We start from the raw sequence: 27,046 nt of genomic DNA, 5'->3' as shown, positions 1-27,046 counted from the left end.
GGGGCCAACCTTTCATCCATGTCTTCACTGTCCCCGACGCTGCCTTTCCTTGAAGTTGCTCCTCATAAAGGCCACAGGAACATCCGCATGGACACATAACCTAAAGCCCTCATTCTCTCTTGTCTGAAATCTTGCAGCACCTCTTCTCTGCTTGCAACCTCTCACGCTTCCAAATGTATATGCCCCATCGCTTGCAGAATCACCACCCAAAAATCTAACATAGTTCTGGGTGGCCTGGCCTGCCTTCCTGATCTCTGCCCACGGCCTCCTGCCTTCTGGGCTGCAGACCATAAAGCAGTCCTTCAGCTTTACAGACCTAGTTTCCTTGACCTGGAGTAACCTGTCCACACCTCTGTACATGGCAGCTCTATCACTTTCTCTACGACACCTTTCCTGACCCCTCGCCCAAGGGATACTGCTGCCTCCTGCTCGGAGCCTCCTCAGTGAGCCCCACCTGGCTGCCATCACTTCACTGTCCCTGCCTCTCTACCAGGTGTCTTCAGGGCAGATCCTGGGTTTTGTCCATCCTTGTATCTTCAGCCCCTGCCACAGTGCCTGGACTATATTGGAGAAACTCAGTAAATGGTGGATGGAATGAACAGAGAAATATTTCTTTCCTAAATTCTTCCTGCAATAGGCACACCGTTTTTGTGAAGAAAATTACATTTGGTCTTTGGTGGGCAGCTTTCTGTCCAGCTAGGACCCCTGTGAATATTTCCTTGACCTCTCCAGAGTGGAAGCGACCCGAAGCATGGACACAGTGCTGATAAGTGGCTAGACAGGCCAAAAAATTGGCTCTTATTTTGGACGGTTTCAACATCTTTGAGAATCTAGTGAAAAAAAGAACCTTTCCCCCTTTTATTATTTTTTTTCAAAGATTTTATTTATTTATTTCACAGAGATCACAGTAGAGAGGCAGGCAGAGAAAGGGAAGCAGGCTCCCTGCTGAGCAGAGAGCCCGATGCGGGACTCGATCCCAGGACCCTGAGGTCATGACCTGAGCCAAAGGCAGTGGCTTAACTCACTGAGCCACCCAGGTGCCCCCTTCCCCCATTTCTAACTTGGTTCCTAAAACTAGTACCTGCCATTCCCTAGGGCCCCCAGATCCACCTCCCCCCGCCCACCTAGAGGCTTCCCTCCCAGTCCCACAGGTGGAAGCCCCTCCCCCAGAGATACTGGGTATCTAACCAGAACTCAGAGGGCATGTCTGCAGCCAGGTGCTCTTTTCCTGATGAGGCGCGCGTGCGCATTCTAGAGCACTACTTGTGCCCACAAACGGGACCTCCAGGGAGGCGGTAGATGCTTGAAGAAATGGAGAAGTTTCACCAAGGGGTGGGGGGAGGGGAACAAGAAGAAAGTTAAATGAACCTCAGTCACTAGAAGAACAAGCCGAACGATTCAGCTCCTCTTCCGGGCAGCTGCATCTCCTCACTATCCAGTTAACGGCCAAAAGACATAAGGAAGGAGAAATGAGAACAGCCCAAGTGTTTATTACCGAAGAAACTGTTACACACACACTCAGGACCTCCACTCTCATCCTTGAGGATAACCGGGGAGGTCCTTGTGGTTGTAGGAGCCCTTCGGAGGGAAAGGCCTACCTGGCTCACGCTGCCTTGGCTGGTTTTGAGGAAAAGGCCCTTGCAGGGACCAGTTACACGGCATCGCTGGACCTAAGGACCCTTAAAGACGGGACTGGGTACAAGGTGACAGAATTTTGGTCACCATCTCAGCATGACTGGGGGTTACGGGTAAGCCTGATACTAGCCCCTCTACAAGAACACACAGGACCAGGGCATCCCCCTCAAGGAATCCAGACTCCTCAGGATCCCCCAACACATGTGGTCTGGCAGAAAAGGGAAGCCTTCAGAGTCTGCTGCATGACACAGGCCGGGTCCAGAGCACACCGCACTGCTCTTGGCACCACTCTTAAAGGCCTCCATCGGCAGGGGCTGCCCGCTCGGGGCACAGCCAGCAGCCCGGCACAAACCACGGGGCCTGGGGTGGAAACAGTCAGGCTCCGTAGCCTTCACACCATCCCTTCTGGCTCCTCAGCTATTCCCTGAAGCTTTTCCATGACGTCCCCGGAGGGGGACTCAGGGGCTGGGGGAGGCTCTCCCGGGGCTTCCGACAGCACATAGTAGACAATCTCTTGCTCGCCTTGGGCGTTGGTCTGATTCACCACATGGATGACGGGGCTGGGAGTGTCCTGAGAGGCTGGGAGGCCTGTCCCCTGGCTGCTCCCGCCCTCCCCCTCCTCTTCAGCCTCCTCCTGGGGTCCTGGCTCCCCCGGCACTGCTTCGAGAATGATGCCCTGCAGGCTGGTCTCATTCAGCGACGCTCCCAGGCCTGATCCCTCTTGCGGCTGCCGAAGCAGCTGCTGTGTCAGCTCCACACTCTCGTAGCGAACCAGCTGCAGCCGCATGTAGCCGTCTTCATGCTCCTTGTACCTGGTGAAGCAGGAGCACACAGGGCAGCGACCGCGCGCGCAGGGGGACGTGGAACGTCCCGGTGAGCGGCAAGGTAAGGGACAGACATGAGAGGGTGGGACAGGTCCTGGGATTTTAAGCAACCAGAGTTGGAGACCAAAAAGATCTTTAGGGGAATATGTAGAAAACAAGACAAGAGGGAAAGAGCATTACTTACAATGGAAAATCTTATGTAGAAACTTGAGAGGCAGGGAGAGAGGAAGAGAAGGTGGGATAAAGACATGATCTGTGTTGGAGGGTGGGGGGTGTCGCAGGAATTAGGAGACGGTCATGGAGCTAAGGGGCAGGACCCTTAGGCTCCAGTTTTGATTCTGGCTGCAGGGCTCTGGAACCACATTTAAAAATCAAAATAATCATCTTTGCTCCACCACTTTATTCTCAGGGTTCCTTGAACCTGAATGGAGATGGTGGATTATCATCAAATTCAAATAAATTTTAAAGATTTTATTTATTTGAGAAAGCGCGCACAAGCAGAAAGGGGCCAAACGGTGAGGGGCAGAGGGAGAAGCAGCCCCCCACACTGGGCAGACAGCCCAACGCAGGCTGACCCCAGGACCCTGGCTGGGATCATGACCTGGGCTGAAGGCAGATGCTTAAACGGCTGAGCCACCCAGGCATTCCAAATTTGAGATTTTTAACTTGTGGAAAAGGTATGGGGAGGTGCAGGGGGTTGGGGGGGGAGGCCTGTGAATCTAGAGGGCAGGATTGACATACCGAAAACGGGGGTGCCCTGAGGGCCACTTGAACTGGTGCTTCTCACGAAGATGTACAGTGAGGTTGTTGCCCCTCGTGAAGCATTTGTCACACACATGACACTTGTACCTTGGCTCTGAGTCTCCCTGAGAGGGAGGGGAGGACAGTGAGGCCAACTCTCCACCCCGGGTTCCCCACACCTCTGCCTGTCCTCTCCCACCGAGAGCCCCACTCACTTCATGCACTTTTCGGTAATGGGACTTGATAGAGCAGAGGGATCGCGCACTGAAGCTGCAGTTCTCAAAATCACACCTGTAGGCTGGCTCTTTGCTGTGGGTATCCAGGTGCTTCCGCAGGTCAATCAGATTCTTGCAGCTGTGGGGAGAGGTCAGGCGGGGCTGGAGGGCACAGGGGACGCTGGACTGTGAGTTCTCGGACTTCTAGCCCCTTACCTGGTTCCCCTTACCTGTAGTCACAACAGTCACACTTGAAGGGCCGGTCCTCGCTGTGGCGAAAGCGCATGTGGTTTCGGAGGGAGGATGGCAGCGGACAGGTCATATCACATAGAGGGCACTTATAGTGATTCACTGAGAGGAGCAGAGAGGGGGGCCATGACCTGAAGCCTAGTGGGAACCTGGAGGGAGGGCCAGGCGCTTGGGGGCTCTGGCTACTCACCGTGGTTACGCATATGGTCCCGCAAGAGCCGCTCTGTGGCAAATCTCTTGGAACAGTGAGAGCACTGGAAGCGCTGCTCTGGGGCAGAACAGGCAGAAGACAGGGTGGGCTGCGGGGGATGGTGGGGAGGCGCATGGAAGACAGGAAACCCGGGAGAGGGGAACCACCCAAGAAAAGGGGGAGCTTAAGAACTAGGGATAGACACAGTACCACTGAAGGAGCATGGGGCCTTGGAGTCGAGAACTTGAATTAGAATCCCTGCTTGCCCCTTAACTAGCTGTGCAACCTCACATAAGTGATTTAATGTGAGATTCAGTTTCTTCATCTGCAAAAAGAGGGTGAGGGGTGCCTGACTGGCTCAGCTGGTTAAGTGTTTGCCTTCGCCTCAGGTCATGATCCCAGAGTCCTGGGATGGAGTCCCAGGATCGAGTCCCATACCAGGCTCCCTGTTGAGCAGGGAGCCTGCTTCTCCCTTGGCCTATTGCTCCCCCTGCTTGTGCTCTCAGGCCCTCTCTCTCACAAATACACACATACATACATACATAAAATCTTCAAAAAAAAGAGGGGGTAAGAAGCGCACCTCATGGGGCTGAGAATTCACTGGGAAAAGAAAGCACACGGTAAGCACTGAATAAAACATCTAATGATTCTCAGGCAGCCAAGGCTGTGGCAGGTGACTGAGCCCTAAGACAGATGTAGCCAAGCTGCAGATGCCTTCAGTGGCCCCCTCTCCCAGGAATATACCTTTAATCCCCACCCCAAGCAGGACAGCCTGCACCCACTCCCCTTCTTCTCGGACTGCTTACGATCCAAAGAGGTCTGGCGACGGATGTGATCTAAGAACTTAGTGTTGTTGGCAAACATGCCCCCACAGGTGGGGCAGGCCACCACCTTTTCCTGGGTATGGCTGCGGAGGTGCTCTCGAAGCTTCCGGCAGTCCTTGAAGGTGCAGGTACAGCCTGGGAAAGAAAGCCCAGTCAGGCTTCAGTCATGGACCCCCAGAGCAGGCTCTGATCTGAATCTCCAGACAGCAGCGACCCTTACCCCATGGGACTGGGCCCATGCCTAGCTACCCGAGGCCTTCAGCCACCCCAGGCGTTCTTTAAAGGCCCTACCTTTCCAGCCACACAGCACCACATGGTTGTCCTTGCCAATCGCCTGGTACTCACAGCACAGGCTGTGCGCTTCCACGTGCCGATAGAACCACTCAGGATTGTCGAAGGAACTCTGTGCCAGGAGCAACTTGGGGTGAGGATGGGTAGAGGGACTTTGACCCCTACGTGTCCTTGGCTGTCTCCCAAATTAGGTCGGCAGAGGCATGCCCCTCCCTATTTGAGCAAGGGAGCTACCCGGAAATGAGATGCTAGCGGGAACCTGGCATACATAGGGCATCCCTGACAGGGTCAAGGCATCGTGGGCTAAGACCCCCAACTTCCTTCCGCCCCATTCCCAGCACTGCCCGCTGACCTCACAGTGCTCCCACAGACACAGGAAGTGGTCAGGGATGTCGGGGATGATGTTGCGGCTCTGGAAGTCCAGGATGCAGGGGCTGAGGTTGGCCTGGCTCTGCAGGGCCTGCAGCCCCCACTGCTTCAGCTTGGTGTGGTAGCAGTGGAAGTAAACGTGGCGGATGAGGTCAGCTGAACTGTCCATAGAACAAAAGCCACACTCCTGCCACAAGCAGGAAAATTCCTCCTCTGCAGAAAGATGTTTAGAAGAAAGAGTCTGATATTTTGCAAAGCTCAGTTCTCCTACCTATAGCACTTAGCAGCGAGAGAGGAGGCTGGATTCTGACCCAATTACCAGCAGTTCATTTCACAAATACCAGCATTTAACTACCACCAATCGTGCCCCAGGCACTGGGGATACAAAGAGTAAAGAGGGTCCCAGTCCTCGCCCTCACAACAGCTTTCAGTCATGGAGAAAAAACATTAATCAAGTAACACACGTATGCATATAAAACCCCGGCCAGTCCCAAGCTCTGAGGGGGTGGTGGTCTGAGGTACTATAACATCATCAAGCAGAGGTCATCTGATATGGACAGGGATGACTTGGAAGTGTCCCTGTGTTGAGATGTGAAGGGTGAGTATCTGTAAACTAGAGGGAGAAGTGTGGCTGTTGAGGCAGAGGGAAGGGTGTGTTCAAGGCCCGTTGCCCAAAACTCCCAGATGGCAGGGGTGGCTGGCAGGCACTAGTGGCTCCGGATTTCTGCCTCGGCCTCCCAGCTCGGGACACCTCCCACTCCTTCCTTCAGACCAGTCCTTCCTTTCCCTATATTCTCCCAGAGGCCTGTCCTCTCTGGAAAAGCCATCGACTGTTGCAGTCCACTGCGTGGTTCTTAAGCAGCGCTCTCCAAGCACATTTTCTGATTTTTTCTAAAGATTTTATTTATTTATTTGACAGAGATTACAAATAGGCAGAGAGGCAAGCGGCGGGGAGGGGACAGGGGGAAGGCAGGCTCCCCACTGAGCAGAGAGCCTGACATGGGGCTCGATCCCAGGACCCTGAGCCGAAGGCAGACGCTTTAACCCACTGAACCACCCAGGCACCCCTCCAAGCACATTTTCAAATCTTTACAAGGGTTTACTTGTTTTAGAAAGTAGGTACTTAAAAAAATATAAGGGGTGGGTGCCTAGGTGGCTCAGTTGCTTGAGCATCTGCCTTTGGCTCAGGTCATGATCCCAGGGTCCTAGATTGAGTCCTGCATGGCAGCTGGGGGTGAGGTCCTTATTCGGCGGGAGTCTGCTTCTCCCTCTGCTCCTCTCCCTTGCTAGTGTGTGCATGCTCTCTCTCTCTCACAAATAAGTAAATAAAATATTTTAAAAATATCTGTATAAGGGGCACCTGAGTGGCTCAGCTGCTTGAGCATCCAACTCCTGATGTTGGGTCAAGTCTTGATCTCACAGTTGTGAGTTCAAGCCCCATGCTGGGCATAGAGCCTACTTTAAAACACACACACACACACACACACACACACACCCTAATTTCTCTTTCATACAGGGGCGCCTGGGTGGCTCAGTGGGTTCAGCCTCTGCTGTCAGCTCAGATCATGGTCTCAGGGTCCTGAGATCGAGCCCCGCATCGGGCTCTCTGCTTGGTGGGGAGCCTGCTTCTTCCTCCCCCTCTGCCTGCCTGTAATCTCTCTCTGTTAAAAAAAACAAATAAAATCTTCAAAAAATAATTTATCTTTCATACATATATTATTTGACATCTAAAACTATTGCTTGTAGTTCATAGTCACTAGACTTAAAACAGAATTTGAGGCAGGGGAAAGAGAGCTGTCTCTGTACTTTCTGCAGAACAGAGTTCTTTAAACTGTGTTGTGACCTATTAGTGACAGCAGAAATCAATTTAGAGGACTGCAAACCAATTTTTTTTTTAACTTATTTGAGAGAGAAAGAGAGAGAATGAGAGCACGAGAAGGGAGAGATCAGAGGGAGAAGCAGACTTCCTGCCGCACAGGGAGCCCGATGTGGGACTCGATCCCAGGACTCCAGATCATGATCTGAGCCGAAGGCAGCCGCTCAATCAACTAAGCCATCCAGGTGCCCCTGCAAACCAATTTTTTTAAGGAGGCTCCAGGCTCCACATGGGGCTTGAACTCATGACTCTGAGAACAAGAGTTGAGTGCTCCACCGACTGAGCCAGCCAAGCACCCCTCTGCATTTCTTTTTAAATGAAAAAGAACAAGACAGAACACTTCAGAGAGCATTTAATAGAGGTAAGGATTATTTCAAGTATTTTTTAAGTTTTGTGTATGGGGTTGGGATGTAAAATGTATTCCTAACTGGCTGCTGCAGTAAAGAAAAAACCGAGAAGCACTACCAGAGAATCAGACAAGCAGGCTGCTGACAGTATGTACAGTATGATCCTTTTTAAAAAATAAAATCCTCTTTATCTAGTGTACATATATGGGGCACCTGGGTGGCTCAGGGGGTTAAAGCCTCTGCTTTTGGCTCAGGTCATGATCTCAGGATCCTGGGATTGAGCCCCACATCAAGCTCTCTGCTCAGCAGGGAGCCTGCTTCCCCCTCTCTCCTCTGCCTGCTGCTCTGCCTACTTGTGATCTCTGTCAGATAAATAAATAAAATCTTTTTTAAAATGTACATATTTATGGGGCGCCTGGGTGGCTCAGTGGGTTAAAGCCTCTGCCTTCGGCTCGGGTCGTCATGATCTCAGGGACCTGGGATCAAGCCCCACATGGTGCTCTCTGCTCAGCAGGGAGCCTGCTTCCCTGCCTCTCTGCCTACTTGTGATCTCTCTCTCTCCCTGTCAAATAAATAAATAAAATCTTTAAAAAAATGAATAAATAAAATAAAATGTACATATTTATGCACATACAAAAAATATATACATATATACTGCCTTTTGATGGCAGGCTGGCAGATTCGTTCCATTTCCTATACAGTGTCTACCATGTTTTTATAAGCAAAAACAGCACCATTAGGAAAAGTCAGATTTCCCACCTTCCTTGAGCTCTTTCCCCTTCCTGTCCTGCTCCCTTACCAAGTGGGTCCTCCTCCTCCTCTTCCTCCTCCCCGGAGCCGTGCAGGTGCTGCTGCAGGTGCTGAGTGACATGCTCGCAGAACTCCTCCATGGCTGAGCACACAAAGGAGCAGGACCCCCACTCGCACTGGAGCCCCAGGTTCTCCTTTCGGAGAACTTTCGCCGGGGGTGGCATGGCCTTCACCCTAGAAGAGGAAGAGATCCACAGCTACAAGGATTCCATCAAGTGCTGCTTGGGGCGAACGGGTGCACAGCCTGCCAAGAACCGGCAGGCGTTTCTGCCATGACCCTCGAGGAACAGCTACTGCGGCTCGGTTCCTCGAGCCCCTGGAAGCTGCCTGGCGTGCCTGTGAAGGGAAAACACACGCTAACATCACGGAGCGGGTGCCAGGCACTGAGCTAAGAACTTCAACAGCCGATTTCTCATGAAGCTTCAGAGCGATGGGCCAAGAAGGAATTAATTATTCCAACAGAATGCAGAACACTGTGCACAAGTTCAAAGCGATGGCTTTGGACAAGGAACAGACTTCAAACCCACACTCCTCTGTGTCCACCACCTATTAGCTGTGTGACGGTGGCCAATAACTTCACCCTTCGAATCCTGAACACCCTCAGCTTTGAAATGGGGATAACAAAACTCTTTGTTTTTAATTTCACACTTACTATATAGGTCAAGTACCATACTAAGCACATTACATGATGTCACTGAATTACCAACACCACCCAATGAGGGAAGTGCTATTTTTAACTTCACTTACAGGTAAGAACTTCAGGTTCAGAGAGGTTAACTGGTTTGCTCAAGGTCACACACTAGTGGGGCGGTAGAGTCAGGTCAGGCTGAGTCCAAAGTCCATATCCTTTCTAACCCACACAGCTTGCAGATGAGCCCCAAAGCTCTTTATCTCTTACTGCATCCATCCTAAGCCCCTGCCAGAATTTTAAACCACCATTCAATCTGCCTTTGCCTAACCTACCCAGCAGATACTGACCACCCCCCTAACATCCTCAGAACTAAAACGTCCCGGTGACTCTGAACAACAGACACGTGAACTGGACAGATCCACTTACACGCAGAGTTCTCCAACACTTTTTGAAAACACTGGTAAACTTTTCTGGAGGTATGCAACAATTTGAAAAAATTCCCAGATGAACTGTGTAGTCTAGGCATAAGTAAAGAATTAAGAAAAAGTTAGGTATGTCATAAATACATAAATACTAGTCTATTTTAGAAAACTAATTAGGGAAAAAAGAAAAGAAAAGAAAACTAATGGGGGGGGGTGCCTGGGTGACTCAGTCATTAAGTGTCTGTCTTTGGCTCAGGTCATGACCCCAGAGTCCCAGGATCAAGCCCCACATCAGGGTCCTTGCTCGGCAGGAACCCTGCTTCTCCCTCTCCCACTCCCCCTGCTTGTGTTCCCTCTCTCGCTGTGTCTCTGCCAAGTAAATAAACAAAAACTTAAAAAAAAAAAAAAAAAAGAATACGATTAAGATATATCACAAATACATAAATACTAATCTATTCTAGAATACAAGTCTGTTTAATTATTTACTATTTATTATTTAATATCATAAAATATACCCAAATCTATTATAAAAAGTTAAAATTTATTGTTCACCTGGCTGGCTCAGTCCGTGGAGCATGTAACTCTTGATCTTGGAGTCATGAGTTCAAGCCCCAAACTGGGCGCAGATTACTTTAAAAATTTTAAAAAGTTAAAATTTATCAAAGCTTACACACACACGTACATACAATACGTTATCTTTTCTACTGTTAGTAATATGTGCAACATCTCCAGTGTTTTGTTTCATATAAGACAATACTGATGACAGACGACTCACCTTATAAAGAGGCCACATAAAACTAACAGTTTTGATAAATACAGTCCAGTACTATAAACGTATGATTTTCTTAATAACAGGAGGAAAAGTAGGGAAAGACTTCCTAAGTCAGACATAACATCCCAAACCTCCTCTATCTCCTGCCTGCAGGATCAAGTCCACTTAGAACTGCACGCAAGGCTCTTCTCCAACTGCCTCAACTTCTCCAGAAACTGAGAAAGGACACTACCATGACTGAGCATGAGTGAGGGCCTACCATGAGTCAGCCCCTTCATTTTTTTTTTTAATGAAAAATTTATTTATTTATTTGACAGAGAGAGAGAGAGAGATCACAAGCAGGCAGAGAGGCAGGCAGAGAGAGAGGGGGATGCAGGGCTCCATCCCAGGACTCTGGAGATTATGACTTGAGCTGAAGGCAGAGGCTCAATCCACTGAGCTATCCAGATGCCCCTTAAACTTCATTTCATTTGATGTAAGAGCATTCTGACTCTAACCCAAAGATCATATTCTTCCTCGCCGAAACCATGCGGCTGCTCTGGCTTCCTCTCCTGTCCGTTCATTCCTCTCTCTCTTTGATCCAACCATATTTGTCCCTAAACACATTACATACTACTGAAACTCTGTGCCTGAGAAACTTCCACCTACCCTCAAGCCCACTGTCCCTTCCTTGGTGAGTCCTTTCCAATTTATCCTGGTACAGCTGGAAAATCCAGCTGCTGTCCCTGCAGCACTTCATTACAGCGCTGTTACAACGGAATGGAACATCTGTCTCCCCCAGACTAGGGGCTTCTCAGGGCAGGGACCTCACCCCTTCCCTTCCCTTTCCCAGCATTAGCCCAGAGTTCTGTACTCTTCAGACAATGTCAGGATCTGACCATATTCCAGGAAGCCTTCCTAAATTTCTTGCCCTCGGATTACTCCTGCCTTTTGGTTCTATGGCTGCCATAGCTAACGCCAGAAAATCTCAACCCGATTTGTATGCTGCCCATGGTCATTTGATGTGTTCTATTCTCATTCACACAATTGGGACAATATTAGCTGCTTTGGAGCAGAAACCACACCACGCCCATCTGTGTCCCTATACTGTGTCCAGCATGGTGCTGAGCACAGACGCTGTAAACATATACCGGTTGTTGGACTGGGTAAAGCCCAGCAGGTGGGCTATCTAGGCATCTAGATATCTAGAATGACTTGAAAATTAGGCAAAGTTCCCTGAATCCCTTTCGCTGTCCTCCAGTGTTCTTCACTTTCTCTCCTTGTGCCCTGCTGGTCTCTATCCTGGGGAGCTGTGGGACAGTAACTATCTGGACACCATTCCTCCTTCTGTAGGCAAGGAATCCAGTGAGGCACCCTGTATACTGGAGAGGGCGCTGGACCAACTGTCAGAAAGCCTAAGGTTCAAGTTTCCTGTCTCAATTATTTTACTCTGTCTCAAAAAATGTAACATTAAGTATCTACAGTAGGCAAAGCACTGTTCTAAGTGTCCTGCATGTATAAAAACTCATTAATAGGGGCGCCTGGGTGGCTCAGTGGGTTAAAGCCTCTCCCTTCAGCTCAGGTCATGATCCCAGGGTCCTGCGCAGAGCCTGCTTCCTCCTCTCTCTGTCTCTGCCTGCCTCTCTGCCTACTTGTCTGTCAAATAAATAAATAAAATCTTTTAAAACAATTAAAATTAAAAACAAAAACTCATTAATACAACAACCCACCTACCGAGGTATTGTTCTTCCACTCCACAAATGAGGTAATGGGCCCTGATAGGTTAAGTAATTTACCCAAGGCCACAAAGCTAGTGATAGAGACAGAATTCAAAGCCAGGGAGTTTGGCTCCGTTTTCCTCCGACACCCGCCATCTTAACTCTCCTTGTCTGATTCTTTCCTCCCCATAGACCACAATTGTATCTGTATACACAATACCCCAAACATGTTTTATTAAGTAGTTATTCTGCCAGCTTCTCCCAATAAACTGTGAGCTCCTAGAAAGCCTGGCCTATGCCCCATTCAGTTCTAATTTCAGGACCAGCAGCACACCCTCATACAAGCTCTTTTTTTTTTTTTTAAGATTTTATTTATTTATTTGACAGAGAGAGATTACAAGTAGGCAGAGAGGCAGGCAGAGAGAGAGAGGAGGAAGCAGGCTCCCTGCTGAGCAGAGAGCCCGATGCGGGACTCCATCCCAGGACCCTGAGATCATGACCTGAGCCGAAGGCAGCGGCTTAACCCACTGAGCCACCCAGGCGCCCATACAAGCTCTTTTAATGTTTAAGTAAACCTATAACTTATTACTTTACTTTTTTGATAAATAACCTAACTTCCTTGAACCTGTTTTTGTTTTTAATGTAAAATCACAAGTAGTGATAGACTGAACTAACTAATATCACAACTAATACTAATATCACATCTAGTGATAGACTGAACAAACCTGGTTAGAAACCAACAACATTTACTAGCTGTGTCACCTTCTGCAAGTTACTTAAACCTCAGTTTTCCATAAAGCAGGGGAATCATTAAGCCTGTCCTACTGAACTGACTTATGGACTAAACTAAATAATGCATATTAAACATCCCGCCAGAACTCAACAAGTGTTAGCTGTTTGTATCCTTGCTTCTGAGGGGGAGATGATCTAAGCACAATTCTACAAAAAGGTCAACAAAAGGACCACCGGAGAAAACCCTAACACTCTTCATCTGGAATCACAGTAAGAAGAAATCAGGAAATACTTACGGGTATATATTTTAACGCAAGGCACCGACAGATAACCCTGAACGATATTCAAGAAAAGGAGAGACCTACGTCCTGAACATCCTAAGAACTCACAATCTGGCCGAAGAGATGACTCTGACGTATGAAGACAGGCGCCAAAACAAAGCGGCGATGGGGGAAGCCAGGACAGAAAGAAATCCCAGTGCAGAAGCGAAACAGGCAAGACTTGCCCTAAGCAGCAGGGCCCGGGCCCCTGAAACACCGGTCGAATTCGGAGAAAAGGAGACCGTCCCGGCTGGTAAAACCTCTCCCTCGCAGCCTCGCAGGCTTCCCGGAGTCCTTCTCCCACTAAGGCATGGCGGTAACCATGTCTCAGAAGCAGTGAAGCCCCAGACGAGGGAGCTGGGAGATACGAGTCGGGCTTAGGGCTCCGGGGCACTGCAGGCGCCGGGCAGACCGACGTGGCAGAGCTGCCAGAAGAAGCCTCGCGGAGGTGACTAAAGAAGAGCCTGGCCCCGGGAGCCTGCTCAGAGAGCACCCCGACGCTGCTCCGGGAAACCCGCAGTCCAGCTTACCGTCCCTCCGCCGCCGGCTCTCTCCAGCTCTTCCCACCTCGAACCATCTCCGGAAGGGCGCTTGAGCGACGGCCAGCGAGAGCCAATCGCCGCTCTTAAACCCCTCTAACAGCCAATGGCCGCTGCGACTGACGGAAACCGTGCGCGACCAAAATACGGAAGGGGTGGGAGTGAGGACCCGCGGGCTGCGGGGAAAGTAGCTTTGCTGGCGCTGCTGGGTTCCAGACGCGGCGCGGACTGGGATCCCAAGGTCCCGAATTCGCCCAACTGCGCAGACTCCGCGCTAGCATCCACTGGGCCTGCGCGGGGCTCGAGCTGATCGCCGAGCGCGGGCTCTCTTTCCTCGCTTGGCTTACGGCGTTAGCTGCAGGCGAGCGCTGGGGAGAGGAGCGGGAGGCGGTGGCAGCTGCGCGCAGGGCTGCGTGCACCGAGCTGTCAGCCCCTGTCGACCCAAACTGAAGTTCTACCTCTACCCTCACCCCCTTACTCTGATTTCTTAAATATCCGTATTCCAGTGCCATCTTTTCCCTCCACCACCTCTCCTCTTCCGAGACTCAGTGAACAGCCGCGTTATCTATCCATTCCTTCAAACCAGAAACCCAGCAGCAGTCCTCCCTGATTCCTCCCTCATCCGCTACCTACCATCCTCCGCCCAAGTCCTGTGAATTTTAACTTCTTAAACACGGGAGCTCTCAAATTCACGCCCCCCAACCCTTCGCCGTCCCCTCGCTCGTCTATTAACGACGCCCAGGCCCATGTCTACACTACCTGGTTCCATCGCGTGCACTCTCCCTTCCTTACAAGACCTTACCCACGAAGAAATTCTGTTAAACCACGACCCTGCTTTCAACACTTCAAGGCCTTCTGTGGCCCAGAGGCAAAAACCCCAAACCAAACTGAGGCTTTCTAGACCCTTCGATATCTGAGTCCTGCATACTGCAACCGTGTCTTTTGTCCTGGTCCTCTCTTTCTGCTCTCCAGCCCAGTTTCTTGCGGTTTCTCGACCACACCTAGCCGCCTTTTACCTTTCCTGCCTTGTACTTGCTGTTTCCTCTGCCTGATGCCATCTTCCCCCTTCTCCCCCTCTGACATGTATCTGATGGACTCCTACTCATTCTTCTGGTCTCAGTGAAGATGCTTCTTTTCCCAAGTCTTCCAGTAGGGGAGGGCAGGGGTTGTATGTGCTCTTCACCCACGTGACTCCATCACTTAGCCTAGCAGCCCAAACATTAAGGGTTTGAGACATATTTGTTAAATAATGTACCTTAGTAAAGTTCATTGGGGTTGAGATTTATTTTGTTATATTTTTCTGTATTTTTCTAACCTAAAAATAAGCCTGTATGATTCATATAATCAGAAAACACATTAAATGTTCAATATAAATGAAAGACACTGTTAAAAGTGACAAAGTCAGAGTAAAATCAGAAACTTGTGCATGAAGTTTGTTACTAACAGTGGACTATGGCGTTGTCCCTATTTTAAAATCGGGTTTTTTAAAAAATATAATTCTGAAGTAATAAGAATATAGCTTATCAACTTCATTCCTTCAAAAGCACAGTTATAGTAATACACAAAATGCCAACCTTCTTTTAATTCAGATTTACACCACTGAAGATGGTTTTTAGCTTTAATTTAGCAATTTCATGAAGAAAAATTCATTCACAGAGCTATGTAGATTCAAAACAATTTTTACAGAGCAAAAATTTCAGGATAGCTCTGGGATCCACACATGACTCCAGAATTTTAGACCACATCTTGCTGTCTAGCATTATTTACTTCCATCTCAATCTGCTTCTCTTGAAAACAAGCTACAATTTTGGTTTGAAAACTCAGGCATATCCTGAGATTTGTTCTTTATTCTCGGTAAATAAGCTACTTCTTAGATCAAGGGAAACAGATTGATAAATTTCTGAGTTTTCTTGACCTAGAGTTGAGCATTTTACTATATCTAAATTACTCAAACATCCATACTCTGCCACTCTTACTAAATATCCTATATTCAGGGGGCACCTGGGTGGCTCAGTGGGTTAATCCTCGGCCTTCAGCTCGGGTCATGATCTCAGGGTCCTGGGATCTAGCCCTGCATCGGGCTCTCTGTTCAGCGGGGAGCCTGCTTTCCCCTCTCTCTCTGCCTGCCTCTCTGCCTACTTGTGATCTTTCTCTCTGTCAAGTAAATAAATAAAATCTTTAAAAAAAATACTACATTCGGGAGGCGAGGTGGTTAAGTGTCTGCACTGGACTCAGAGCAAGTTCTATGACTGAGCCCCCTCTCAGGCTCCCTGCTCAACTGGGAGTCTGCTTCTCCTCTGCCCCTCACTCTGCTGGTGTGCTCTCTCTCTCAAATAAATAAATAAATAAAATCCTATATTCGGTGATTAGTATGGATGGGACATGGGAAAAATTGACAGTTCCATGCTGCCTACCCAAAGGCATGTGCCCTAAACCCCCTGTGATATAAGTCAGTTAGAATGGTGAGGCTGGAGGTGACCTGAATGATTATCTAGGTCACTCTTCATTTTAGGGATGAGGAAGTGGAGGTCCAGAAGGTCCAGAAAGACCTTGGTCTGTCCAAGGTCACTTGGTGTTGTCTGTGGTACATTCAGGCTTTCTTTCCCCCGTCCAGGGCTCTGTCTGACATCCTGCAGCAGCTTCCCTGGTTCAAATCCTGGGTAAGGTCCCAAAGAACAGGAACCAGGAGTGAAGAATTTGCTAGCAGCCAGAACTCCCTGAAGCTTGGCCATATTTAGGAATGAAAGACTTTTCAGTATGATGAAACCTTTATAAGACTTCCCCCTCCCAATCTGTCTCTTGTGAGGCAACAGTTAGCACTTATTCAGCATTGACCATATGCCAGCAGAATAGTAAGCACTTCATGCATTTACTTCTCAGCCACAACCAAGTCATAGCTACTATCACAGTTCCCATTTTACAGATGAGAAAACTGAGGCACTCTGTGGTAACGTAACTTGCCCGAGGTCACACAGGTAATTAGAAGAGCTGAGACTCAAACCTAGGCCATCTAGATCCAGAATCCATGCTTAGGATCCTATCATATCCTGGAAGGAGCAGCCTATTCAAGAAAGGGGAATGAAGATGCCTGTACGAGTTTTTTTACTTTTTTCTCTGATTGATGTTTTTTGCTATGACTTCACCCCTCAAAGACTCGTTCTCCCATCGTCTCTCCACGTATCCCTTCTTCCCTGCATGAACTTCTTAACAGACCCAACATGTGTGTCATCTACCCCACCACACTATCTGGGCCCCCCGTCCCTGATCTTCCCACCCTACCAATGCCACAGCTTTGCTGCTCACTGACCTTTCAAAGGATAACCACTTTATAAACTCCAATTTGACTTTAATTTAATAAATTAAATTCCAAGCCATCACACAGCAATGGACATCATCATCTCCCAACACACAGAGGTGTAGCCCTGCTCTTGTGCCATTATCATCACAGTCTTTAATGAAGCCCCTGAAGCCATTTCTCTGGGGAAGGCTTCCACCCAGCTCCTGGCTCCCTCCTTCCAACAGAGCCACTGCTCACGGAGAAGGCATCAAGTACAAAAACAGTAATAAAGGGGAGGGAAGGATGAGGAGCAGAAGGGGAGGCAGGGAGGTGGGGAGTACCTGCCCCCCTTCCGGGGCACCGGCCCGGCTTTCTGTGAGCTGCCAATGTCCCCAGAGGCAGACACTGGTGCTGGTCAGAGTGGGGACCTGAGGGAGACATGGGAGTCCTGTCCCAAAGGGAATTAACTGCCTACCCTCCTGGGACAGGAAAAGAAGGGTCACCTGGGAGAAATGCCCTCTCTGATCTGTTCGCTGAGGGTCCTGGACCACACATATAAATAGAAAAGAGAATAAATAGGGGAGGAAGGACCAGCTGAGGAGCTGAGCACCCTGGGGCTCCTCTGAGGGGCCAATGTCAACAGCAGGCAACCAGTTCTGAGGAATGCCCACATGTGCAGGGACGGAGCCCTCCTCTCACTCCCAGCCACCCCACTCCCTCTTCGGCGTCCTCAGCAACGGGTGCCCGCCTGTCTCATGCTTCCCGTTGCAAGTACCCTTCCAACTGGCCCCACAGCCCAGGGTGCACAGGGCTTCCTGGAACCCAGAGGGCTTCCCTGGCCCAGGCTCTTGGGAATCCAGGAAGGGGAATGGAAGAGGATGTGGGGGGTGGGCTGAGAGGACTCCTGCCCTCTCCTAGCTCAGGATGTGAGAAGGGCCCTCAGAGCTGGGGGCTGGGATTGCCATTGGCCTTGGGTTTGGATTTGAAGGAAAAGCGCTTGATAAGGCGGCGAGAAAAGCTGCCGGCCTTCTTTCGGACACTGGGTGTGGCCGTGGTGTTGGAGAGGTCGTCGTGTGATTGGCTCAGACCAGCTTCCTTCTGGCGAGGCCTCCGGCGGAAGATAAGCTTCGTGCCACTGCGCAGGAAACTCACTGTGGGGGAAGAGGGGAGGCTGAGGCAGAAAGAGGGGGCATAGCTCGCATGGGGTGAGATGGGGAGCAGAGAAAGGACCAAGCGCGCAGGGGTTGAAGATACAGAAGCAGTTCCTCTGTCTAAAAGCCAGGCTTCCTTACAAAAGAAAGTAGAGACAAAATATGCCTTCTATCTTTCCTAAGGAGAAAAATGGAGGTGCTTATGGGATTCATGTGTGCACTGCTGGCTACTGCCGCTGAGCACCAGACTGACAACTGGGCTTCTACTATGGGAAGACAAAGGCTGAGCAGAGGGTACTCCTAAAAGCCCATAAAGTCATAGAAGGACAAGGTAGGCACTGACTCAAGTCAACCAAATTCCAGGATGTAAGCAGGAAGCGGGGCAGCTGGAAAACCTCAGGGAGGTAAATTCAGAACCAACATAATGAGAAAAGTGCTTACACAGCGGGCTTTGGACTTAGGAATCTCATTATCCCAAGAAGTGATGAAGGCTTAAGTCACAGTTAAATACATTTGTGGTTGACAGACTCATTGGCAGAGGGATAAAAATGTGGGGGGCAAGCCTCTCATCCTTAGAAGTGAGAAAAGCACCACGCCAATCCCTGGGCCAGCCATGTGGCTGCTAGAAGGACATTTCTAGAGTTGATCCCAGGGTAGGATTCCTTATACTCATAAGGAAGAGAGTACAGAATGGAGGCGGCAGGGAGGAAAAAAAGAAAACCATAGGAGGGGCGCCTGGGTGGCTCAGTGGGTTAAGCAGCTGCCTTCGGCTCAGGTCATGATCTCAGGGTCTTGGGATCGAGTCCCACATCAGGCTCTCTGCTCAGCGGGAGGCCTATTTCCCTTCCTCTCTCTGCCTGCCTCTCTGCCTATGTGTGATCTCTCTCTGTCAAATAAATAAATAAAATCTTAAAAAAAAAAAGAAAAGAAAACCATAGGAGAGAACATATGTGCTTAGACCCAAGAAGAAAAGTGTAGGTAAAGAGAACGACTCCGGCATCCCTTGCTGTCACTGGCGGCCTGTCAGACCCAGGCCAGGAGCCTAGGCAGTAAGTTTTCCTTCTCTACTCTGGCTTGGCTGAAACAGGCTGGGAACTCCAGGGATCCCTTAGCGGAGGAAGGAGAAGGCAAAACTGGGTTGAGAATCCCATTCCCCTAAGTGTCCAGTAGGACCCAGGTCCTGATACTGGGCAAAAAAGAAAGGGAGGGGGTGCTGCCAATGTCTCCCCACCTTTGTGATCCTTGAGGCTGCGGGTCTCCAGCGCACCGGTAGACCCTGTTTCCGACTCAACGTCATCCACAGATGGCCTCTCAGAAATGTCCGAACGTGTTGTCTCATCTGCTTCCTGGACGCTGGTGGGGCTGGAGAGGGCATCGAGGGGTCCTGGGGACGTGGCTGGTGGGTCTGAGGGCGGGGAGGAGGGACCCCCACTGGTTCCTGCGTCCTCCTGCATGGAGGCGTCCAGGGATGCCGCATAGCCCAGAGATAGTGCCAACTCGTCCTGAGCAATGGGCACCTGGCAGGAGCGACATGTTTTAATGGGCAGGAGTGACCCATCAGGGCTTTCTCCCTATCCCAGCTCCTCTCCTCAGAGCCATGTTACCTTGGAAACGCCAGAGATGATAAGAGTGCTACGCTTGGTGGGTGTCTTTTTGGCTGCCCGCCCGCTGGGCTCAGTGAGCTGACGAATCGCTGTCTCTGCGACAGGGTCCAAGCCGTTGGAAAGGTGGCTCTCCCCTGCTGGGGGGGTACAGAGGCTGGATAACCTGACTGCTCCCTGGCTCCTGGGTCCCACACAAAATGGCTTCTTGACTCTGGGGCCCCCGTGCCCTCCGACACTCACACCTCCCGATCCCCCCACTCACGGCTGCTGCTGTGGGAGGTACTGCTGGGGCCGCTGCTCTCACTCAGCACAGTTGTCGTCTTCTCAGTCACCTCCACCTTGGACGGGGAGCGGGAGGGGGAGTCTGGTGGGTGGGGGAGGGTCAGTGAGCTGGGAGGTGCCTTAAAGTGGCCCCCACCCCCTACTGTATTGAGATGCAGGCTTTGGCTGACTCAGAGGGCAGGGGTGCCTAAGGGACAGTTAATCACACGGGTGATTAATAAGATGCCAGGGGGGCAAAAAGACACCACGGGAACCAATGGGAGTGCGGGGAAGGGTCGTGGGGCCCACCCAGGGCGTGGGGAGATACCATGAAGATGCCTGGGGGCAGAGGGAACCCCTTGGGGCCCCCAGAGATGGGAAGAATGTCATGGAGGGCCCCCAGGAGTGAGACAAGTATCACAGAGGTCACTGGGTTAGTTGGCAGATCCCAAAGGTGCTAGAAGGTTGAGGGTAGAGGGAGGGACAACTAGGTGCCTGGGTCTGGGGAAAGGGCTGGCAGGAGACCTGTGAAAAGACAGCAGGGAATGGGGGAGACAGAAGGGCAAGGGTCCTGCAGGAGGGCCCGGCAGACCCAGGATCCCAGGATGGTTGGTGGGAGAGGAACAGTGGGGAAAAGGAAGGATGTAAGGGGAGGTCTGAGAGACAAAGATTGTGGATGGAAGTTGTGGCTGGAAAACAGGAGGAGCTGGAATTAGGGCTTCCCTTGCCCTTCCCTGCCCCACACGGGCCTGCAGCCAGGGGACCCTGGCTCGAACTGGGCTCCCTTCTCTTTACCTAGTTTCCCTTCTACACGGGGCCGGGACTGGACGGTGGTGACTGTGGTCACAATGGTGCCATCAGGCATGATGGTCCGGTCTAGCTCGATCTTCTTGGTGGGTGTGATGCTGGGGCGTGGAGTGGAGGGAGTTGGAGTGCCCAGGTTCCGGGGGGAGCCCTCCTCATACTGAAGCTGCCCAGAAGGGGAAGAGCAAAGAGGCGGAACTCAAAGACTGCCCTTCCCCAGTCCCCGGTGTCCTCTGGTCAACCCCCCTGGGCTCAGCTTCTTACCTCTACTGCCATGGTGGCCGCAGGTCCCAGGGCTTTTCCCGGCCCAGGGGTGAGTGGGCAGACCTGTCTTCGGGACAGAGGTCTGGAAGGGGGGCCCACAGACAGTGTGATCTGGCCCAAGATTTCAGCTGGGGAAAGGGACAGCATTGTGAGCTGGGCCCATGACCAGGCCCCACTCAGCACCCAGCAGAGGGGCTCCTCCCTGCCCCTTACTCACAGTCTCCGCAGCTGCTGCTCTTCAGCACTTTGAGGCTCAGCTCCCGGCTCTGGGGGCCCAGATCCCTGTGGCCAAGGGGAAGTGAGGAAGGGAGACTGACAATTAGCAAACCAAACCCACCCTCGAACTGATCACAAGCCAGAGGCAAAGAGGGATGTACATAAACAAGCAGGAACAAGGGCTCCAATTGGATTAACTCCTGCTCTCCAAAAATATTCTCTCTTCCAGGGGCACCTGGCCAGCTGAGTTGTGGAAGAGCACGTGACTCCTGATGTCAGGGTCATGAGATGGAGCCCCACATTGGGTGGAGAGACCACTTAAATCAATGAAATTTTTAAAAAAATGGAAAAACAAACACCCTCTCTTACCAAGGGAATAGGACAGGGTTCTGCGCAGTACACTGGGCATGGATCCTCCCTGGTCTTGCCCTCCCTGTCTCTCTCTCTCTCTATGTCAAACCACCCCCTTCCCTTTGCTCAGGCTGTTTCCTCTGCCAAAAACACTTTTCTGTCACATTCTGTTGAAATCCTATTTTTTTTTTAAAGATTTTATTTATTTATTTGACAGAGAGAGATCGCAGGTAGGCTGAGAGAGAGAGGAGGAAAAGAGCCGGATGCCGGGCTCAATCCTAGGACCCTGGGATCATGACCTGAGCCGAAGGCAGAGGCTTTAACCCATTGAGCCACCCAGGTGCCCCTGAAATCCTATTCTTGCTGTAAGGTGTGGTTTAAATGCCACCTCCTCCAGGAAGCCTACTCTGATCTTTATTAGCCCACTGTGGGAATTAATCTCCCCCACTTAAGCATGCCCAGGGCAAATCTTGACTGGAGCTCTGATCCCATCTTCTTTATGTACATCTGTCGCTGCCTGGAGCCGGCAATCAACTTGGTCATGTTCGTATCCCCAGGACCTAGGCCAGGGCCTGGCATACAATTGGGGTTCACAAAAGAGTATACTGACAGCAGAGCTGATTCATGCCAGAGCTATGCTGGAAGGGTTTGATCCTCAGTCTGCCCATGAGAGCAGGGGTGGGGGTGGAGGAGTCACTCCTTACAGGGCCAGGTCCTCGGTCCACTCCACCTCGGGACCAGCGCTCACGGGCTTGGTCCACTTCTGTTGCACTGGGTTGTCGAGCTCAGCTACACAGCACAGTTCCCCAGTGCCTGGGAGGAACCAGAAATTAGATGATGCTCAGATCAAAGACAGGAAGCCACTGAGGAATAATGAAGCCACACCCTTGGCAGAAGGGCAGGGAACACCTGCACCCATAGCCTTGGCAGTCCCCCAGCTGCTTCTGGCTCTTACCTTCCAACTCACTTCCCAGGTGAGATGCTCGAAGCTGCCGTAGGAATAACCGTGTAGGTCTGGAGATGGCAGGCTGTGCCTGGGGCACCATGGGTGGCTTCTCACTGGGCACCTAAGAGCAGAAGGAGGTAAAAAGAACAGGAATCCCAACAGAGCACAATGGGGACATTCCGCTTACAAATGATTTGCTTTGAGGACTTACTTACCGGGCCTCCAGGCACAGAGCAAGCCCTGAGGTTGACCATCATGGCCGGCTGGGTGCTGACGATGGCGTCCTCAATCAATTCTTCAATCGTGGAGAGCTCCACCTGCTCCTCGCCTCTCTGCATGGTGAAGAGAACAAAGAGATGGGGCCCCCAGCTCTGCATAGCCTCCCTGCTCTGCCTCTTCCGCCCCAGCCTGCCCCCTTACCTCCCTGGCCTGCAGCTTGGGCAGCACCATCAGGCTGAGGTCTGGGCGATCAGTAAAGGCCCAGGACACGAGCAGCCCCTCGTCAGGGATTTCCTCCAGGCTGACTTCCAACTGCGGGGGATGGACAAAGGGGTGGGTTGACTTGCCTCATGCCTCCAACTGACTCCCTACTCCCCAGGACCCTCCCTTCCCTGATTCTGTCCCAGAGAGGAACCCAAATGCAAGGCTGAGGCCTTGAACCACCCCCTGCCCAACTCGGTTTCCCACATCCCCCTCCACCTGTGTTGGTGGCAGTGTCAGAGTGACGTGGTAGGTCTCCATGGAGACGGCAGCGGGGGACTGCTGGGTCACAGAGACTGGGAACATCACCTCCTCAGCAGAGAGCTGGCAATGCAGCACCTGAGACCAGCAAGGCACGGAGACAACGAGGGTCAGGTGTGATGAGAGGACGGGGGCTCAACCCTGCTTCGCTCTGCCCTATAAAGAGCCCACCCCACCTGCTTTTCCTTGGGACTTCACTTCTTTGGGGTCACAAGCCCATAAAAGAATTAAATAAAACCCAAAGACTCCCTGTCCAGAAAAATGCAGATACATACACATATGCCCCATTACGCATGTAATTTGAATGCGGCTCTCAGACCTCCCGAACCCAGTCCTTGGATGCCAAAGGCATTTAGAGACTCCAAGTGAAGAGCCCTCAGACTCAAAAGAACTCTTGGGATCAGCCCCCCCTCAGGCCCTGTGGAAGGCAGTGCCCCACAAACCCTTACCATGGTGCGGTCCGATTGGTCTACGCAGGTCACATGACTAATGCTGGCTCTGGGTGGGACCTGGGGCACCTCCTCAAAGGCGATTTGGATGGAACTCTGAGAGAGTAATGTGGACAGAGGCTCAGGTCTCTGGAGCTGCCCCCCACAGGGCTGACCTGCTCAGTTATTGGCTGGGCCCTGGCACTGCGGAGGCTGCAGGCTGGCTGCTGGCCCCTCCTTGGCTCAGGGCTTTAGGACAGGAAGTGTTCCCCTAGAACCACACCCCTCTGGGGCCTGCAGTTACTAGGGAGAGCCATGGAGCTAGACCACCTCAAAGATCAAATCACCTTGAGCAGAAGACCCTAGATTTCTCCTGGAATTATCAGGAGCCTCCCTCTTCTCCCCTCACCTTCTTCTTCATCCCCCAACCTACCTCCAAAGAAAGGTGTGCATAGAAAAAAATAGTAATAAAGGATTTGGTTGGTACATACATATAACTGGGGAGAGAGGGACACGGCTGAACTAAGGGTGAAGGAAGCAAGGCCACTTGAATCAAGATAAGAGTTGAAGATACGAGGCTAAGGCTTCTTCCAGATAAGTAGGATGCGGACATTCAAGGGTATGACCCTATCCATATTGTTGGGGTTGAAGACTAGCTCAGCATGGCCTTGGGGAACTTTCCCAGAGGGACTGGGAAGAAAAGCAAGCTCAGATGGCTCAAGGGTCCGGGATCGAGCTAATTCCTCAAGGCAAACAGCAGGGTGGTATTAGGCAGCAGAAAGCTGCTTAGCTTAGGTCTTGAAAGAGCTTCCTAATTCTTACACAGCAATGGAAACAGCCTACTGAAGCACCATCCAGAGAGAAGATGGGAAGAAGAATTGAGGAGGGGGCACAAATTGAGCTGGCTGCCCTTCCTTGGGTCTTGGGATGGGAGGAAACAAATTCACGGGACTCATGAGCCTGGCAAATCAGAGAATACCAACTTCTCTGTTCCTGTTGCTGGCTTGTTTGAAGGCCAGGCCCAGGGAGATGGGGAGATGGATGCTTGGAACCCCAATCTCCCCACCCCCTGCAAGGGAGGCCAATGTCCAGCTGAGTCAGCTGTCCTGAGGAGCCACTCCTGACCTAAGGACAAGGTACAGGAAAAACTGGGTGGAGGGATGAGTTCAAGATGTGGACTAACAGAAGCTGTCTGGCTTTCTGCTGGCTAGCTGGACAGAGGAGACTGGGCAACTTCTTGCGTGGCCACGTTTGCTTCCAGGCATCTGGGGAGCTAGCAAAGCCCTAGTGGGAGCTGGAGCTAGAGAACCCTCTGGGCAGGAGGCTGATAGACAGTGAGGGCGAAGAGAGATCATTGCGCCAGGATGGGAGAGGGCCCCATGACAGGGAGGCCTCTACCTCCCACCCTACCTCAGTCTTATGACCACGCTTCCTGCCCTACTTCCTGGGAGACCAGATGCCCATGGTGCAATGGGAGGAAGTAGGTTGGGCTGGTTTGTGACTGACCCTCAAGGGGCAGCTCCAGGCTCATCCACTGAGAAGGGCACAGATCTGCTCTCCACCTTAACACCTTTTCCTCAATATATATACTGCAGGTCAGCAAAAAGGCGGATGTGCTAGTCTGTATCAGTAAAATTACTAAAGGCTTGGCGGGGTTGGTAATTCAGGCTCCTTGGGGATCTATCTGCCTGGTCAAACCAGGGATTAGGGGCATGAAATGTTAACTGGGTGTGGTGGCATGAGGACCAGGCAAATTCCTTACGCAGGTGCACTTGTTTCCCTGCTATCCCTGTTCCTCCAACACAGCCAGCACCCAGGCTACACGGAAGTGCCTTCAGGCCCAGGTATTAGCGTTGCTATGAGAACAGCAACTTGTGCTGGGGTTTGGAGCCAGAGAGTACCTCCACCACAGAATACAGAATATGGGACACGGTTAGATTTCCACAACCTCCAGCCTCACCTGCACCCTTTTCTCTAATCCCAGAGGGGAAGAGAAGCCATAGGGTTCTCCAGTTGATCCCCACCCCCATCTGGCCCTCCAGGCACAAGCAGACCTCCCTCCCTCCCTTGGAAGGAAAGGCTGAGTGAGGGGAACACTCAGGTGCTCCTTTCCAACTCACCCCGTCCCTGCAGGCCTGCTCGTTCAGCGCTCGCACCCAAGCCCGTTGCCAGTTCTCTCGGAAAGACTTGAAGGCGAAGAGCGAAGCCAGGAGGCCCCGGACGCCCGGCTCCTCGGGGGCGCCGGCCCGAGTCGGCCGCAGCCGCAGCAGCGAGCGCCATACGCCCAGCTCCCGCAGGGAGCCCGCGGGCTCCGCAGCTAAGGCGGGTCCCGGGCCCCGGCCCCCACGGGCCCGCGCCAGCCACAAGCCCCGGGCATACTGTAGCAGCCAGCCAAACACCGTGAGCAGCGAGGCGGCGAAAAGGATCAGTAGAGCCGCCCAGCCCACGTCCTGCTGCCACCAACCCGGATCCATGCTCCGCGCGGGCTCCGATCCGGGCCCCGGCTCGGGCTCAGCCGCTGCCCCGGGGGAGCATGGCCCGGGCGGGCCGCGGGGCTGGGGCGGGCTCCCCCGGGGCTGGGCGCGCGCGGGCTCGGGGGCTCTGCGGGGCTGGGTGTCCGGAACTAGCGGGTGCCACACACAGATCGATGAGAGGAGTCCTGGGGGGTCGCGACGTCGGGGTCCCTCTTTGCGCGGGCCGGTTCCCTCCTTGGTTGGTCCGGCAGTCCGACCTGGGTTAGTCTCCGGCCAGCGCCCGACTCCTCCCACGGCGCGGGCCCTCCCGGACCCGGGCGGGGACTCGTCTGCAGAGACGTGGGGGATCGAGGACCGGCACCGGCTCCGGAAGGGCTGCGTGCGCAAAGCTGACACTGACAACACGGCCGGCGCCCCGCCCCCCCCGCCCTTAAAGGAGCCGCACCCGCGCTGGGCGGGGCTTGGCGAGCCCGGGGCTCCAGGGCTTGGAGGAGGGCGGGAGGACCACACAGAGTGGAGGAGGTTCCGGGGTTGAAAATAGGCGGGATCTTTGACCACCCCGCCCCATACTGAAATCGGGGTACTCCCCTTCCCCTGAGCTCACAGCAGGAGTAACTTCACTCACTTGAGATACCGCCTCTGATTTCCTCTGCGCAGCTTAGATTTCTAGTTTAGACGCGTTGTGGGGGTTAAGAAGGACCTGAACCCCGTGGATAGCGTCGCCCCCTTCTCTCAACACCGTCAGGCTCAGCACCTTCCCATTTCTTGGCTTAAACAAGGCCCTGGATAAATAAGTGCAGAGCATCCCTCCCAGATAGAAGTGCCTGGCAGTAGTCCAGGAGATACTGACCGGAAAGAACCTGAACCTGGTAGACTCTGAGAATAGAACATGGAATATTAAGCCCCCTCCACCACCACCACCTCCCTCCCACTAGGAGCTGGGATTCAGGAACACCCTATTAACCTCCTTGCTAGTGTGGGTTTGTTCTGGAGATACTTCCCAAGCCTGGGGCTGTTGCTGTTTTTAAAAATAATATATTTCCAT

General features: G+C 52.0%; 2 protein-coding genes across 9 annotated transcripts; both read right to left on the bottom strand.

The window, feature by feature from the left end:
• Positions 1-834: 834 nt before the first annotated feature.
• HINFP (histone H4 transcription factor) lies at positions 835-14,233 on the bottom strand. 7 transcript variants are annotated; one of them, XM_082683604.1, is made up of 12 exons: positions 14,118-14,233; positions 13,476-13,839; positions 9,429-9,520; positions 8,361-8,545; positions 5,322-5,551; positions 4,970-5,081; positions 4,661-4,813; positions 3,855-3,932; positions 3,646-3,766; positions 3,416-3,554; positions 3,201-3,325; positions 1,475-2,447 (listed from the first exon to the last, which is right to left on the bottom strand). In XM_082683604.1, exons 4-12 carry the CDS (start codon positions 8,533-8,535, stop codon positions 2,027-2,029), a joined length of 1,554 nt encoding a protein of 517 aa, XP_082539730.1. In that variant the 5' UTR covers positions 8,536-8,545; positions 9,429-9,520; positions 13,476-13,839; positions 14,118-14,233; the 3' UTR covers positions 1,475-2,026. The 7 variants fall into 7 exon arrangements, 6 of the variants coding, with proteins under 6 accessions (XP_082539730.1, XP_082539734.1, XP_082539732.1 ...); XR_014298864.1 differs by lacking the exons at positions 9,429-9,520; positions 14,118-14,233 and adding an exon at positions 835-1,431 and having other exon boundaries at positions 1,599-2,447; positions 13,476-13,657; XM_082683608.1 differs by lacking the exon at positions 14,118-14,233 and having other exon boundaries at positions 3,855-3,963; positions 13,476-13,834.
• A 2,576-nt stretch (positions 14,234-16,809) lies between these two features.
• Positions 16,810-26,431, bottom strand: C2CD2L (C2CD2 like). Of its 2 annotated transcripts, none has more exons than XM_082683577.1 (14): positions 25,648-26,431; positions 23,549-23,644; positions 23,058-23,177; positions 22,779-22,889; positions 22,574-22,690; positions 22,368-22,479; positions 22,117-22,225; positions 21,063-21,127; positions 20,846-20,973; positions 20,573-20,747; positions 19,779-19,880; positions 19,517-19,653; positions 19,144-19,429; positions 16,810-17,912 (listed from the first exon to the last, which is right to left on the bottom strand). In XM_082683577.1, the coding sequence occupies exons 1-14, from the start codon at positions 25,999-26,001 to the stop codon at positions 17,701-17,703; spliced, it is 2,124 nt and encodes a 707-aa protein (XP_082539703.1). In that variant the 5' UTR covers positions 26,002-26,431; the 3' UTR covers positions 16,810-17,700. The 2 variants fall into 2 exon arrangements, with proteins under 2 accessions (XP_082539703.1, XP_082539704.1); XM_082683578.1 differs by having other exon boundaries at positions 19,517-19,650.
• Between the last annotated feature and the right edge of the window lie 615 nt (positions 26,432-27,046).

This window comes from Mustela nivalis, assembly GCF_964662115.1.
Source record: "Mustela nivalis genome assembly, chromosome: 9".
Lineage (NCBI taxonomy): Eukaryota > Metazoa > Chordata > Mammalia > Carnivora > Mustelidae > Mustela > Mustela nivalis.
Note: the sequence above shows the minus strand (reverse complement) of the source record. Positions and strands in the feature narration are given on the sequence as shown.